We start from the raw sequence: 18,314 nt of genomic DNA, 5'->3' as shown, positions 1-18,314 counted from the left end.
GCAGAGAAGCACTAAGGAGCTGTGTGACCGAAAAAAATTGTTTTCATGTTGCATGATGTTTACTTCCTAGCTGTGACAGTTCCTGTATTTAAGTTTCTTTTGAAGTTCACTAAAAATCAAACTGTCACAGGAAGCAACACAATACAAGGGAAATGGAAAACAATGAGTGGCTAAGAGAGGAACTAAGGAGAGATTGCTGGCTAATAAAAGAGAGGGACGGAGAGAGAGAGCGATAGAGAGAGAAAGAGGGTCAGTCACAGCCCCTCAGGGCAAGTGAATGTGAGACAGACACACAGATGGCAGGAAAGCTTGCTCTGTTGGGCAGAGAAAGAGCACATAGTAGGGTGCAAGAATGAAACAGTACTGCAAAGCACATAGAAATGGTTGGATTCATTTTGCCTGCTTCTTGTTCTTACTTAGTGGGTATTTCAGTCAATATGTGTATTATTGTATTTAAAGCTCCCCTATTATACTGATTTTCATCAATATATTATAGGTCTCAGATATATACTAAACATGTCTCTGAGGTGTTTGGATGAAATACCAAACAGATCGTGCATTGTAGCATCCCATAATCCCCTCTGTTTCAAAAGTGCCGATTCTCTGTCTGTTACTTTAGATGAAAATAAGGAGCCACTCCCCACGACCCTCTGAGAGATATTTGGTTAAAAAGAACACAATGGTGCTCTAGGAGGAGATTCAGGTGATATCATTATGACATCATAAAGTGTCCAAAATCTGTTCAGGCAGGTTTTTATATAAATGGATCAGAAGAGAGCGAATCTTTTTTCCTGAAACACAGAGGGGACACATGTTGATGTATAAAAGACATGAAAAAGTGGATTTTGCATAATAGGTGACGTTTAAATATCAGATAGATAAACCCTTTATCCTGACGTTAGATGTTGGATTGGTTTGTCATACTAAATCAAGTCATGACCCATCATGCCCTGTATGAGGGAATCTGCAGTGTGCTCCCCTCTCCCCCCGTGTGTGTATACAACAGTGCTTTTCTGTTATCAGATCCTGTATCACATCCACACTTACCTTCCAGCGAGGTACACAGTCTTTGGGCTTCCAGTAGCCTCCTGAGGCCATCTGAGGCTCTCCCTGCAGCAAGAGCCTCTCCACATCCTCCAAAGACACTTCACTCATATTCACCTCTAGCCTGCCCTCTGTGTGAGGGGGGGGGGGGGGGGGGAGAGAGAGAGAGAAAAAGAGAGGCACATTTTATGAGTCGGAGAAAACAATAATGGTGAGGAATAGACAAAGTGAAATCCATGGTGTGAATGTGAACAGGATGAACTAGTACAGATGGAATGAGGAAGAGGATAAGATAAGGGAAATGTTAAAGACAATGGAAACAAGTTAAAAGATGGAGAGTGAAAGGAACAAGACTAGAGGGAAGGGGACAAGACTTGTCAAAGGCATTCACAGTTGAGCAATCTGGCAGATTGAATTATCGAGTGAAGCTATTCTGTGCCATTACAAGATATTTGCACGCATCGACTCTCAAAGCTGAAACAAAATGCGAGGTCTCTCAACCAATTCACTACTTATTTTTAGAACACATATTCATGGCAGCACAGTAAAGTTCACTTAAGGGAATATTTTGGCCAAGAATACAGCTTTTTTTACGAAAAGGTCAACCTAGGATAATGACTGACATTTTTTCCTATTTGGTACCATACATAACCAGCCAAATGAAAACATTCCATCATATAATTTACAGTGAACTTACTCATGGAGGACAGCCTCTCAGGGCAAACCTGAGAAGGGAGGTAGGTGAAGCCCTCTGGGAGGTATGTGGGGGGAGGACCGTCACTCTCACTGATGTTGAAGTCATAGACATAATCTGGAGTCACACACATACAATAGACACAATCACAAATCACAATCAGAAGCGTATAAATCAAGTCTTTATCAGCAGTTGTCTAACTGGGTGGTCTATCCTTTTTGTTTGAATGCTTTCTTACATTGTTTTGCATAAGCTATATACACGATTAAAAGTAAGGCTAGAACAGCTACTTTTCTTTCCCCTCTTTATTTAAGCATACATATCATAAATAAATAGCAAGCATATTAATTACCAGTGTATGAATTTGTGTATATTTGTACCTGTGCCATTGTTGCTGTAAGCCCCTCTCACCACCTGCTCTAGAACCTGAGCCCCGATGTTCTTCACGTTCTCTCTGATCTGGATCCCTCTGGCTTGGACCATGAACACATACTCATTCACTGCGGAAACACAGGACAAAGGACAGAAAGTTAAGTTAATGTAGTCTTCGACACATTGTTATGGTCCCAATATTGTTTTTAAACAACACACTTGGGAAGATTTTAGAAATACAAATGAAAGCATGGAGGGAACACAGCTCAGAAATACATCATCAGTTATAATAACCAAGATAATTCAGCAGAAATTCAGACAAATCGTTGAACTCATGACCAACAACTTCTTAATTTCATTCCAGCTCCTTTTTAGGAAACAAAATAGAGCATGTTAGAGGAAGATAAATATGTAACACATGAAAGTTAAGTGTTAGCATACTCTTCCACCTGATCTGGCCCAAACTGATTACGTGCCATGGTGACTTAATGAAGGGGGTTTCCCTGCCACACATCAAAGGGCTTTCATCCCAAAGGAGCCATATATTAGAGTGTTAATCTGTGCTGAAGGGGGAGGACAAGGGAGGAAGACACCACTTATATAGAAAGGAGGAAACTTGAGATAATGAATTTGAAATGGTTGGTTGCTTTCTGCCATTCTTTGTAATAATTGCAATGTTGTTATAATGCCGTATTATGCTGCACTCATTATCTATTGCACTGTTAGTCATGCAATGTCATTTTTTTATGATGCATTTGTTAGTCTAACAAGAGGGCACACAATGAGTGGGAGTGCAACAGACAGCTAATAAGTCATCTAAAGAGGAAGCCCCAAGTTTCTGGATATTTCTGTGTGTCTGCAAAACGCCACAATGACTAATTGTCCTAAGAGGATGCCGTGGTGTACATCTCAAGGAGGACTAGCAACATCATTCAATGAAGCAAGAGACCTCACGCCATCATTGCTGCATATCATGTGGGAAATCTCTCTTTTTTTAAACTGTTGAGTAGATTTGTATGATACACTAGATGCTGTTGTGAACTTTACCAGAGAAGCTTAGTGCCACTTCTGCTCTGTGAAGGTTGACCTAAATTAAACCAAACAGGGGCAATAGACTGGAACAAATAGAGGGGATGTGGTCTAACTGTTACCTGAGCCCACGTCATACACATTCAAGTCACGGATGTGCACTTGCATTAGGGTATGTAGTAAATGGCTGTGTTCCTGATCTGCTCCAAGACTCAGGAACAGATTATTTGTCCAAAACTCAGGAAGTAACATGCGGAATAGTGGTTTGCATGCCAGCACAATGCTGCAAAATGGATGGACCCCTTCCTCAGTGAATCTGTATTCAACTGCATCATTTCTTCCCATCAATCCAATCAGCATTTATCTTAAAGTAATCCTAATATGATCCACATCCTCCTGTGGATGCTGAACTGTCTGTGTATGTGCTGGTGTGTGCATGTGTAATATTGCTGAGCTAGAAGTCCAGGGAATGTGATTTGTCATTAGTAATTGTATTACAGTTTCCATCACATTCATCTTGTTTTATACAAACTGCCTGGCTTGCAGGACTAGAGACTAGCGGCAACTGAAATCAATGTTCTGGTTTTACTTCTGCAAATCAGCAAAGGATAACATTAATAAAAAGGAAAATATGACACTGACTTGATCCTGTTCACTCTCACTGTAATACATGCACACACGCATACACACACTAACACACTTACTGATGCCCCTCTGAGGCACCATATGATGGAAAAAAGCTAAGAGGCTTCTTGAGTGTGATGCAGTCCTGCAGGCACCAACATATTTTGACACGTTGGCATCTCCTCCTCATTTCTACCAGACATATGGAGATATATTATCTATGCATATATTTACAAGGACACATCTGAACACATGCACTGTACATATAAATATATACACTGAACTGCTTCAGCTTGTACAGAAAAGCAAACCAGAGCCTCAGCTCATCTTAGCTGTAAAATATCAACCGTGAACATTTGTGGCTTTAAAAACAAGAGTTGTTTGGTTCTTCCATAGGTCAGCAAAAGTATTTAAGCACAGAGATGGAGGATGTTAACACTTGATCTACTGTACACAAAGCAGTGGGCGTACACTTCTGCACTCGCCAAACCTGCATTCTTAATACTGTGACAAATGCTATTAGGTAGAAGAGACCTGGAGTTTAGAGGAAGCAAACGAGGTAGGCTATGAAACAAGGCCATTAGCACTTGATATGTAAGCAAGGGAATGCATGTGAACACACACAGCCTTCTGATGTGTCACTGGCAAGGGGCATTGCATGCATACATACACAACTATATGATATGCAGAGCAGAAGGACCCCATACACCCACCCCCACCATAACCCATGAAGCATAACAGGAGACCTTGAAAGACCTTGTCCTCTATAGCTCTCACAGAACACGCTGTCCGCATGCCAAGCCCAGCCCACCTCTCTCTTTCTCTTTCTCTGTCTCTATCCGTTCCTCTTTCCACTTATCTGTCCTTCCCTCTATCGCCCCTCTCCATCTCTCTGTGATGCTGTCTCTGTGTAATGTGGTTTGTATCAGTTGCTGTCAAGTTCGTTTGTTCCTATCGTTTAAGTAAATAATCTGAATGATGGATTGCAGTCTGATGGGGACAATTCCAGTCACTGCACCATAATGTATTGTAACTTGGGTTGATGGAAAAAGAAAAGCTAACAAACAAGCAGGGAAGGAAATGCACACACAATCCCCCACAACCCATCCAGCTTTGCCTCTGAAAGGCAATTAACTCCACATTGATAGCTCAGCAGTGGGAGGTGATCGGCCCCGTTGTGGTTGCTCCCTGATAAGAGCTGAAAGGATGGTTTTTTTTCCTCCTCGCAGCAGAAATGGTTTCTGCATGCTCACACACAGTGACACACCCATACACTCGTAGCTTACAGGGTTTAAAGCTGTCACTCTCAGAAAGGGTCATTTTCACTACCACTGCGTATCATTGACACCCACATGCATACATATACCCAGGAAGTAGGGCACTATAGGCACAGATATCTCAGTGAATGCTGAATGTGTCTTATGCCTGTGTGAAAGCTGGATTAATGACACTATTGGGAATGTAACAGTCTTAATGAACCAAAAAGGATTTACACAATCCAATATCTAATTGTTAAGTAAACATTCCATTACTCATTGCATTAGCACTAAATCCCTCACATTTAACGAGAACAACCACCGCAATTTGTGTAGATTGACCTGAGGATGTATAGGATTGGCATGATGCTAAGAAAATAGATTTCTGATTGAATATGGATTTCTTAAACACTTATGCAGGGATTTCTTTAACACATAAAGCATGCATGTTCTTTTCTAGCCATTATTGGACAAGCGTGTTATTAGCCTCCTTTGATCCTTTGTAAGTGATGCCGAGAAACCCTGAGGCTGTGTTAGATCAATAAACACACACAGCCTTTCAGTCAACACACACGCACAAACACACTGGGCAAAGCCGTGTGTTACCATATAGGGAAATTATATTTACATTTTTTTCATTTCTCCTCAACAACCACTAAACTACGAGTTTCAAAATTATTCTAAATGTCAATCTCATCTGCACAAACAAACAACTGGTGAAGTGAATCCTGTCTGTAATCTGGGTTTTTTCCATGCTTCCTTTGATTTCACATTCTGCTTATAAACAACCAGTGTTGCAATACAGAGACAACTCACAATGTGTTTTCTTCTTGTCAATCAGACTCACAGAGATAACTAAACTCACTTCCTGCTTGCCGCCCACCCCCAACAAGTTCAAAACCTCTCTGTCTAACACAAATACATGCAAATGCACACACTCACAACCACACAGCCCTTCAAGATCAACTTATACTTCCTCTTATTCTTTGTGTGACTCATTTTATGCTATTTAAATCTACGAACACATATGTTGTGAATTACGAGAAGAGTCAGTTCCTTTGAATTTTTGAACAAACACAATCAGAAGCCAACTTCTTATGAAAGTATTTTGTTACAAAACTGAGCAAAACCTCAGTGAATACTATCCTGCTTTGCAGAGAGTTTTACTACATGAGTATAATGACTAAAGTACAGCTGGTGTTGTGCGTGAATCCAATTATTTTTAGTAGATTCTTCTGATGTTGTGCCATGGCAAACACAGTGAGACTGAGGCTGTTACACATCTGTAAACTTGTAAACAATGCTTTGTTTTTTATACATTTCTGAGTTTCTGTTTGGAGGGCATTTTTTAAGCAACTTTTGTGCTGCTGACATTGGTAAATCTTAGTTGTGTAATTTGTGTTAACATGGAAGAGAATGAACTACCTCAAACAAACTTAATTAATCTTATCTTACACTTTCTAATGGAAGAAACACTGCTCTCTAATGGCGCAGTTCCACTGCAGCGCGGAGCTCGCTTTAAGCGTGCCGTGTCGTGCCGTCCCCTTTTTTGGTTGTGCTTCCACTAGGCCTAGTTCCGGCGCGGCACGGCGCGGGGCCACTTTTTCACCTCTTTTCTGGCCCTAGAAAATTGTGGTTCTATCGGGGCCAACAAACAGGGCTGAGTCGGGCTGAGTATGCTAAACTAGAGAGAGGAGCGCTGGCAAGAGGGCTAGAACTACAACAAGATGGACATATTTGACCGTGATTTAATTGTAATACACGTTTCAAAATGATGCCGAAGTAACAACATACTGATACCGGTTAGTAAAAACCATGAATTAATGCTTTGTCAAGTCTGCAGACAGACGGCAGGCGAAAAACCTTTTAAAATGCGTGTTTTTCTAGATGGAGATTGGCTAAGCTAACGCAGTATATGCTTTGACCGTCCACACTCACAACAACGGCCTATACAGACATAAATAAAGCAGCGACTGTATTCACCATGACACAGGCAGTCTGTGGTTTGTACTTGTTTAACTTTTGTCGAGTTTCTGAACATATATAAGGAGCTGTGAGCTCTGAGTGCTAACAGCTAACGGCTGTGTTGTGTTTCTGGAGTTCTCAATGAAGATGACGTCACGGCTCCGCCTACACTGCGTTACTATAGTAACTACCCCAGTTCCTAAACTGTAATGGAAGCGCAGCATGAAGTGAGTCGGCCCTGTTAAGGCCCAACGCGGCCAGTGGCCGAGGCCGACCGTGTAGTGGAAATGCGCCATAAGGTAAACTGTTTCACATCCTTTTTCATTTATCTGTGGTCGGTCTCACTCACTGTCTTTTGTCTCCCCAGTAGTTATTTATCTTTCCTATATATCTGGCTATGTCCTACCTAGGGTTGCAAAATTCCGGGAATTTTCAAAGATGGAAACTTTCCATGGGAATAAACGGGAATTTATGGGAATAAACTGGGAATTTTCTAAATTGAAGGTTGGGTCTTCATAGGGAACTTAAATATAGTTGGGGAAAGTATATTTTAGCATAATCTTGACTAAAACAAACAGATGCCATTCAAGTACACTTGAATATCCATGCCATAGCACACTGCTTACTGCATGGCTATTGAGACCACACAAAGGTTCGCAACAGGCTCACAAATGTGAGAGTGGAAAAACTGGTTGGCATTCGGGCAAACCAGAGCTATCCTCAACAAGGCTGGACAGTGACACTGAAGAGGAAGACTCAGAGTTGGATGTTGATGAGGCCCAGGAAGAGCCCGTTGACTGAAAGGGTTTAGCAAAAATGCAGAGGATTGCTTGAAGGAAGATGTGCATGTTTAATGGGACTTTTTGGAGGGAGAAGGGCTATTTTCATTTAACATTTTGAATGGGACTTTGTGGGGATCTTTGGATGGGGGGTGCATTTTTCTTCATTTTTTAATGAGTGGGGTTGGGGGGGATGAGTAATATTTAACTCAACACTCCTGTTTTCGTTCTTCAATGAAACAAATAATTGTTCAATAAAATAATTAAAACTTGTTCCGTTCTACTTAAAAAGAAAGAAAATGTCATGTTTTTTGTTTAATTTTGCATCGAATATTTCCAAAATTCCCCAGCTTAACTTACCATGGAAACTTTCCGGAAATTTACCGGAAATGTTCCGCTCCTTTGCAACCCTAGTCCTACCCAGACCCCTCCCCGAGCATCCATTCCCGTCATGGGTAACCTAAGGTTATGTAAGCAGTCATGTGCAATGTTTTCCTCAGTGTCAACACCTCAAGCGACATATAAAAGGACGGATAAAGTTGCTGCAACCTCTTGGTAAAAAGTACAAACCAGTGTGAGGTAAAGGTGCTGCAACATGCCCCTAAGGTCATATACTGTCACACAGAGCTCGCTTTTGTTTTCTTACAATTTAAATGCATGTTAATAAAACAATTGGATTAATTGAATCTTGCTTCGGGCCCACAGTTCTTAGAAGAGAAGGATCAAAATGGCCAGTTGTCGCAGATGTCAACTCTTCCTCTATGTTAGTGAATAGGACGACAACAACCCACTTATTGAGGATTATTGCATAAATGTTCTTGTCATTGAATATTTTTTGTACATGTTTGTTATTTATGGGGAGAAAAACCAAATGGTATTTTATATATAAAGATATGCAGAAGAGAATAACAACCCTTATGCAAAAAGATTGCAACCTAACAGTTAGCAAATGTTTTTCTTTACGTTTCTTAATAAAATTGCGATGAATTATTTTCTTCAGTTTGCAATCATTTCAACCTTTGTTTCTCATTTCTCATTTCATTACTCAGCTCACTACAGGGAGAAAGAAGAGGAGGTTAAAGTCCAACATAAGCCAGGGGATGGATGTATTGGTGCTGACATTCTGTCTAAAGGCAGAGGGAGGTTTGGGGTAAGTATATAGCAAATAAAAATGTAATTTTGCTCTGTTAATTGGTTTATTCAATCATGGAAGCAAACTCACATGAGCATGCAGCTGCGGCTGATAATAAGGACAACATTAGTTCAGTGCTAGTTATGGTCATAAGGCACTCAGTCATAAGTGGATCATGAGGCTTCCTCCAAACCTACAGCTGCCCTGCAGACACACACACACACACACACGCACACCCACAGCCCCTTTCACACCACACCCGAAGCTCCGGAAAATAACTCTGTGTGTAGAACTACAATGACAGGAAAACCATTATGGCTCCATTAACCAGAACCTTCGTCATGCGCAAAGGAATTCAAATTTTTTTACAAAAACTGCATTTTCCCGTCAGACTAAAGGACATGAACAGATTGGCAGACATGTAACAGGAGATAGAGAAACCAAGAGTCCATGACAGCAAAAAAAAAGCAGGGAAGACGAGACTCTCAGAGCAGATGTCTCTTTGACGGGATGAGTACTCTTCATTTCCCGCAGTAAAAATGACGTCAGCACTTATTACAGTCTCTGGCACCCTGTCCGCATCCTGAGAGCATGCTTGCATTCCCCTCTCCTATGCTTCCCACTTCCTCCCGGCCAGTCAATTCCTTTTATTCATTCACTTGTCAGCGTTTCTTTCCTAAATCTATGGTTAAACATCTGCCTGTAAAGAACATTCTTTAAATATCCTCATCAAGACATTAATATATGGAAGTCATTTAAAAAAAATATTAAATCAGAAAGCCTTTATTCCACATTTTATTATTGGGAAAACAAAGTATTATGTAAAAGCTGCCATTCAGATAGTCAGACGAATGCGGGCAAAGCTACTGTAGTAGATCGTGATAGAATATTCATTCACTTTAAATATTAACCACAACATATATTTTAAAGACGGAAGTGATACATGTACGTACTACGTAGGTTGTTATATTGGTTCTGCTATTCAACCTTGAGCACAGTAAGGTGTGTGAACATGCATTATACTAAACTGTACTTCACCTATTTATTCTGTGCTATGGTTACAGCAGCTTCTGTATTTAAAAAAAGGAAGAGGGCCTAAATACTCATATCATTTCCCGCACTTTTTACGGTTAACAGTATTTCGTAAGTGTCAAACTTTTACAGAGATTTCTTTCTTTTTTAATCTCTCAGCTTTAGGGCTGTTGTGAACTCCCCCGGTTAATCAATGACACTAATCGATTGATTAACCTCCAGATAGAGAGGAACCAGCACTGCTGTCAGAGCTGATAAATGCAGCAGGGCACGTCACAGTAAGAAATGTTGAACTGTTTCCACTGATACACCTAAATACCTAGATACAGAAGGAGTGGCACTGATGACATACATGTAGAAGATATGTTGTAATGTATCATTATGTGAGGTGCAATAAGAAACTATGTGTAATGGAAAAGGTGTGGTAAAAGATAACCTCTTTAGAAAAACATATCACATACCATGCCAGCTGGGACAGCATGGGGTCTAGTTTGAGTTCATTTTTTGTCTTGCACTAGCCACTCTGCCCATCCATCTGCTTTGGTGTGTATGTTTTATTTATTTATATATATATATATATATATATATATATATATATATATATATATATATATATATATATGTATGTGTGTGTGTGTGTGTGTGTGTGTGTGTGTGACCCTCCCCTGAGTCCCTGTGTCTGCCGAGCCACTACATGGCAGAGAAACACAAGGACCAGACGCGGCGAGGAGAATTACATAAACGACACAATGGTGCCAGGACCCCTTGTTTTCAGTCTGCTGCAAGCACATACTGGGAAACAGATCTGAAGAAGGGAAAGTGAGGGATGGATAGTGGGAGAGGGACACTCTTTTCCTGGCACACTGTCAAACCCCTCATCTTCTTCTCTCTCTCTACTGCGGCCTGTATTCTTTTATTGGTGGCTAACAGAATATGCAGCTAAGCTTTGAACCGTTCACGACAGTTGGAAATCCCAGTATATCGTAGGTCCTATAGCTTTGGTCCGGTCAGTGCATAGATGGGAATATAGATCAAGGAGGAAAGAATGTTGTGGCAGTTGGATTCTGAATTTGAGGGAGGCAATGCCAGTGTGTAAAAAAGAAGAAGATATTAACAAGAGTGTGAAGTTATGGGTATGAAAAGTGCCTTTATCTTGCACCAACAGTGGTTGAAAAAAAACAGAACATCTTATTGGCTGAGGTATTGGCTGAGGTGTCATCAGGGTGTCATCTCCAGCAGTACACCATCATCCTGTGAACTGCCAACATTTATAAATGTGAACTGTTACAGTTCCAGATTTAGCACATGTACAATCAATATTTTTAAAACTGTAAACGCCTACAGCAGTTCAGCAGGACTATGTATCATTCACTTCCTGTTTCGTATTGTAGGAAGTTGTCAGTTCTCTCTGGATCTAACAACTGGGCTACGTTGAAAGCAAATCTTGAGTTCAAAAATGTAAATGACTGGGGGTCAGAGTTTCTCTTTCAAAAATCCCCTGGAATTGGAAAAATAATCTAATGTTAAGTATTAAAACTGTACATGCAGGACTTTTAAACAAGATTAGGTGATCAGTGGCAGAGCTGGGGGGTGGCTGAATCCTGGCCACCCCAAACACCCTCACCACGGGGGCCCAAACAATTTTAGAACATTAAGAAAAAAATGTTTAAGTTCATCATTCATCAATAATTAACATTAATAGAACGTTATATTGATAATGTACTCACTAAACTTACAATTCATTTAACTTATTTTCTTCCAAAAGTTAATTATCCAAAGCCTCTGTACAACCCCTTCTATTTACATGTAATGGTTTGGTCCCGCCTCCGCCTCCAAACGGCACTTTCTAGCAGAGAGTGAGAGCATGTGAGGAGCAGGGATGCTAGTACTTACGTGTGTACCATGTCTCAACGACTAACAAAGTCAGGCTTTCAAAAAGAAAAGAAAGGAGAGAAAGAAAAGAGAGAGGGACTAAAGGGCGACAGTATGTCACCCAGTTTTTCAAGAGAAAAGGTGGGTGTGGTCCATGAGTGGTGGAAATTAGTCTGTTAGCTAAGCGTAGTCCATTTTAAATAATAATTGTTATGTTTTTTTTTTACTAAGCTGACATTAAGTACTGTTAATATCTATACAGGTTTTTAATTTCACTGCTCTTTTAGCTGACATTTAATACATGCAGGTACATTTTTAGCAGCTATTCATACTAAATCAGTTGTCCCTCCCCCTGGTGCCAGGACCAACAGATCCATCCTTAGGCTCAGCAGCCCTGTCCCCCCATAATGCTGAACCTGAACCAGCTTTTCTCCCAACTGAAGGAGGTGAGCAGCATTGTGTTGAATGACATGCCACTTAACGAAGGGTGACTGGAATACAAAATATATATATATATATATATATATCAACACAAAAAGCTAACATCTAATTTCAATTATACATTTCAAACACAGTATTTTCCCACATATTTAAGTTATATTTATTTGGATTTATGCATTCATGTTGAATGTTCCATTCAAAAATGTTATTATTAAAAAGGCATTTACACCATAAAAGATGACTATTGAGATCTATTGTCAGGAATGTTAGTCTTATATCAAATAGTGAATTCTACTGCAGCAGAATGTTGCACGTCTGCACAGTGTTATATTTTCACAGCTCAGTGTCAGTACATATTGTGCGGTTAGTATTGGACTACAAGATAGATGCAAGCCTGTACAGGTAGAGTTATTTTAAGCATAAATGAGTCGGTTGGGTTCTGGAGGTGTGGTTACAGCAATTGTGCTCGGTTGGCGTGGCCTGTGCCTGGCGATGGGGCCCAATGTGATATATTTTCATGGGGCCCAAAATCCCTGGCGGCGCCCCTGGTTGTGTGGCAAGAAGGCAGGACCTATAAAACACATTTACTACCCAATAGCATTGTGAGGCTGAACAAAAGGACCTTTTGACTTTGTAAATGTAGTCTTTAAAAAAACAAAAACATTTACTGACTTTTTTGGATAGTAATGTTTTAAAATTACAACCGGGGGCCTTACAGGGTTAAGGTCTATTGTTTATTGTTATTTACTTTAAGATGTTTATTCTTAACCAATAATTTAATTTAAAAACTCTTATTTAAATGATGTGTGTGTGTCTCTGTATTCCTGATGATACACTGAGAGAATGAGCTCATAGGGCTGCTGATCACCATAAGCTAAACAGTCTGTACAGTATATTGCACTACATTTGTATAATGTAAGCTTCGTTGTTACTTTGGCATGTTGGAATAAGAACAAAATAGTTAGATATACTGAATCTTATTTGATCTATTCCACCACTAGCTTAATCCCAAATAATGTAGAGGTGTGTTGTAGGTGCCTTACTGTAAATAACCCCTTATTTTCTAGTGAGATGTCTTTTTATGTTCATATAATAGTGATTTCAATGCCAACCCAAAATGATCACTGGTTCCATCCTGGCCACCCCACTGAAAATGTCCTGGCTCCGCCACTGTAGGTGATTGTCTGACCTATGTTGTTTTCCAGTTTCTATAAGTGGCTGAGGCAAGTGTGCCTCCAGGTGGTGATAACCCTTCCCAACCTCTCTGCTCTCCTGTCCCCTGTCCACTGCTGCTCTCCATGCCCCTTTAACAATTGTTTCTCGTCTACGGAGAAGTATTTAAAACTGCAGGATTCATCACCTTTAAACTCCTGCCTCTTGCCAAATGCAACTACACTGCAGGTCATTAAATCAACTCAAGATGCATTTCAGTGTCTTCCCCTCATGAGCCCTGTGCGCTTCCTATCTCGACACAGCGTTTCAGTGTTTCTCTTGCCAAAGAACTCATACAATTACCCAGACTAGGTGCATCCTTTCACAATCTCTGATTTCAGAGCATTGACGGTTTATTGCTTAATTAATGTTGACTTGTGCTTGTTTGATCTCGAAACAGGTTATCCCCCTAGCACTATGTAGCAAGTACACACTATGACACAACTTCCTGTCCCAATCTTTGGGTTTACAGTAAATTGGATGCCAGCCCATTTCCGCCTACTTTTAAATTTGGCAGCTTACCAGAACATTCTTGTGTTATTGCAGTGGCTCAGTGTGCAGTGTCTGATGAGGAAATACACAGACAGACAGGTACACACATCTCACACAGACATACATAGGCACCTAATAACATACACACACACCCACACAAACTCACAACAATGCCTCTGCCTATTTTTCTCCTGCTTACTCTATTTTTCAACCCCCACCCCCCTCCCCCAGGCAGAAAGATGAGGTCTCCTCACAGCTGGAGGTTACTCCTGTTGACTGAACAAATGGGCCAGAGCAGGCAGCTAGCGCACCACGCTGTCACAGTTGCTACATACTGTACAGTTGAGCCAGATGCAGGAAAACCCCACATGCCCTTCCCCATGTATTTCTTCATCTTAATATCTGAAGGACCTATATGGCTGCCTGTATGCGTATTTCAATGTGGTCTGATAGACAACTAAAATCCCTAAGACACAAGGCAAACTGGCTAATCTAATTTAACACCAATGCTAAATTAAAATCTGTCAAAAAAAGCTGTCAAGTGACTGTCCTTGAGAAAAGATTAGTTTATAGTATAGGCTAAATAGAATAAGTCACAATACTGCATTTTAACTACATGTGTTGAATATTAATTCACTGGGAACATTAGGGAATTGCCCAGGCTTGGTAGCTGCAGTTGGCGCAGTTAATATTTCATCATGAGAAAGATCAAATGTATCGCTTGAATGCACTAAGTGTTGGGTAAACAACTCAATTGGTAGTAAACTGATGAATTATTTTCAGATTTAAGCTATAAAACCAATTATTTTACGACAACATTAATAATACAGGTCATAACACAGACTCAGTTGATACTCTGTAGAAAAATGTGTTTTACAAGACTAGCTTGTAGCAGATCGTGGTAGATATGCTGTGCGTTCAGGAAAAGATGTGAAGCCGGTTTTGACGAACAGATTCAAATATAGATGCCGGCGTCTAGATGAATTGATAAAAGCTAGTCTAAAGAGGAAGTTCTGTTCCAGTAAAAAATAATAATGAGAACAACTTTTTATCTTGTTTAATTACTCCCCGCTCTGAACTATTAAGTTAAAAACTACATTTTGTGCAGAGGTAACTTAACTTGAGAATCAATTAAACGTTGTCTCTGCTGGCCACTAGGACCTATTCGTAGAGGCCTCACCAAAGTAGAATATAAAAGCAGCTGGTAATTTGGACTATTATCACAGAGTGGACATAAATCCGCTCTGCCCGCAGCTATGGTTTGTTAATCAACTAAGCTGCCCTCCTGAGGTTTTATTAGAGGAGCCTTATAATGAAGCTCCTACGTAGTTTCTTTGCTAACTGTTTGCTGCCATGGCCAACCTAAGATGTTGATCTGGATACCCAAGAAAACACAAGACAGGTGCATGTTAGAAGGCAGCATCATGATATCTAAATTGACAGCTTTGTGTTTAGAGACTGACAATAGCTGTGCATCAAATTACCTTGCCTCCTTGTTTTAACGGGACTAATTTATGGTACAGTGGGGATGCGTCACAGAGGGGTTAGCTCAAAGACACAGTGTAAAGTACATAAGCGCAGTGCAATGTCATTCTCCAACATGTTAAAGTACATTCGCCAAACAAATATGTGCAAGCCCAAATACAGACTGAGTAGCATTGTGCTAGAGAAGCCACTTTGATAACTTTGCAGAGATGAGAAATCCTGTCTCAAAGGATAGATGTCATTGTCAAAGCGACACCTGTAGCAACACACCCAACACCACTGAAGCCTAGGGATGGGTACTGAGCCCCGGGGCTGAATTTTACACACACACACACACACACACACACACACACACACACACACACACACACACACACACACACACACACACACACACACACACACACACACACACACACACACACACACACACACACACACACACACACACACACACACACACACACACACACACACACACACACACACACCACACACACACACACACACACACACACACACACACACACACACACACACACACACACACACACACACACACACACACACACACACACACACACACACACACACCACACACACCCACACACACACACACACACACACACACACACACACACACACACACACACACACACACACACACACACACACACACACACACACACACTTTAGCATGTGAAGGCGGTAAAATGAGCAATTTGTCTAAACATTTAGCAAAAGTGCTCCACATTCAGACGGAGAAATGCACCTTTTTCGACTGTCTTTCTAGTAGCTCTGTAGCCCCATCCACGAGTAACGTTTCCACGTCAGGTATATTATGTATGCTAGCAGCAACACAGAGTTAACTCAATTATTCAAACATGGGTTAATGATTAGAGGTAACTGAGTTATTTATTTTGTTAAAGTTTCAGCTATTCTGTCTACAGTTCTGTCATCACATTATTTAATTCGATTTGTTGAAACACTGTTATTTCTTTTGATGTAAAATATTATTTATTTAATTTAAATAAAAAGCAATGTTCATTTTGTTTACAATTTGTTTAGTTAATTTACCTTTTTTTTTTTCTTCCAAAAGAACCGATAAGAGTACCGTTAAAAGACCGGATCGATAAGCGGTATCGATAGAAGTAGTAGTACCGTTAAAACCTTAACGGTACCCATCCCAAGCCACACATATTTGTAAGCAAATGTTAGTGTCACCTCTTGATTTGGCTAAAGCAGACTCCTGACCCTAATATCAGCTTTGACAACATTTAAAAATGTGTGTGTTTAACTTCCACAACAACTGCCGATTGTCTAATCCTTCACTTTCATTAAAATCACATATTGAAGGGATCTCTTCACAGTCACTCAGTATGGCCAGGAAAATACTTTTTTTTATTTGTAACCCAATATTACAAAAGATATATTTTTACAATCTGTACGGGATGCGACCCACTATGTTATTTAACCTCAATTGGAGGAGGGATTTCTTTCCCCCCTGACTGATAGACTTCTTTAAGATTCCGTAAGATAGCAATAGGCTTACTTTTTTTGCACTTGACACCATTGATTTGGTGTTCATCCCAAGAATCCAGGTGAGTCCAAAGAGATCAATTGCAGATGTGTTTCAATCTATTCGAGCATCATTTGAAACCTTGACATGTACATTACTTAAAGGTAGGGTAGGTAATTCACTTCAGAAACACTTTTTGTTATATTCCATGGAATGCTCTTAACATCCCGATAGCAATGAATACATTAAATGTTTTGACAATAAATACATAAAAAAATGTCATCTGTGGAAGCTGTGGCGCTGTAAAAAGCACGACCAATTATCTGAGCCAGCCCGGGTCAGATAATTGGATGGCCTACCTGCCTGTCAGCCTTCCATCTCGTGCCCTCATTGGTCATGTGCGCGTTCGTGTGTGTTAGAGGAGGGGCTCTGTAAGGAAGTCTGAAGGAAGGGGCAGATTTTTTTCGGCTGCGTACTTTCATATTCTAGCGCACTCAAGTTTCTCCATTCTTACCTACCCTACCTTTAAGCAAGGTGATTCATTTAGAAAGGATTACTAGGAAAATGTATTATATGTCCACTCCTTGTAAATACAATCCCTGGCTGTCCACATCTAGGTGATTCATTAATTATTTTGACAAGGAAAGAATAATAGGTGTAATATTTATGCTTTTAAATATATAATCTTTGTATGGGGTGTGTTTGTAACACAAATACTGCCTGTCCCAAAGTAAAGTTTAGACAGAGTATATTTGCTCTAATCAAAGGCTTATTGTGGGCAAACTTTAGAAACGGGTACAGTCATCACATTATCCCAGCCACCAGCAGAATTACCCCAGTCATCAACATTGTTATCAACATTTGTGTCGTAACATGATGGTTACTCAGCAGTCACCTGCTAACCCTAACCAGCTCATCACAAGTTACAGTTTGACTGCCCTCTAAACACATCCAAAGTAACCATGGTAACAGTCTCAATAACAAAGAGAGGCCTAGACCAGGTCAACAAAGACTGGGATTCTCCTCAGGGTGATTAGGTTACATAAATGATTAGTGGCTCAACACAAGACATTCAGGCTGCCTCAGTAAAATGGCTCACAACTCTCCATCTCAACATTGGTACACCTCCACCTTCCCCTCGCCCCTCTGCACTCAGCTCCACCATCTGTCTGTGGTCAAATATCCAGTGTGTTGGACATGGGTCATCTTACAGAAAACAGAACAAGACATAAGACTTGTGCATATAATATGTGTGTAGTGTTCACCAATGAATACTTTGCCTCTTGTGTCTTTCTAAACCTGAACCAAACGGGAAGTTACAGGATCAGGAACTTAGGATTCTGTGTCCAATAAATTAAACTGAAAG

The 18,314-nt window shown here is 40.4% G+C and overlaps 1 protein-coding gene across 1 annotated transcript in view; it reads right to left on the bottom strand.

Moving 5' to 3' along the window:
* The window catches only part of b4galt5 (UDP-Gal:betaGlcNAc beta 1,4- galactosyltransferase, polypeptide 5), a 33,403-nt gene that overhangs the window by 5,571 nt on the left and 9,518 nt on the right, over nucleotides 1–18,314 (bottom strand). The window contains exons 2-4 of the mRNA XM_034126409.1: nucleotides 2,119–2,238; nucleotides 1,742–1,855; nucleotides 1,048–1,175 (exon numbers count right to left, since the gene is read on the bottom strand). Of these exons, the coding sequence (XP_033982300.1) occupies nucleotides 1,048–1,175; nucleotides 1,742–1,855; nucleotides 2,119–2,238 (362 nt within the window). The remainder of the gene's footprint in view (nucleotides 1–1,047; nucleotides 1,176–1,741; nucleotides 1,856–2,118; nucleotides 2,239–18,314) is intronic.

The sequence above is a fragment of the Trematomus bernacchii genome, unplaced genomic scaffold (genome assembly GCF_902827165.1).
Source record: "Trematomus bernacchii unplaced genomic scaffold, fTreBer1.1, whole genome shotgun sequence".
Lineage (NCBI taxonomy): Eukaryota > Metazoa > Chordata > Actinopteri > Perciformes > Nototheniidae > Trematomus > Trematomus bernacchii.
This window is presented reverse-complemented; position numbering and strand designations above follow the sequence as displayed.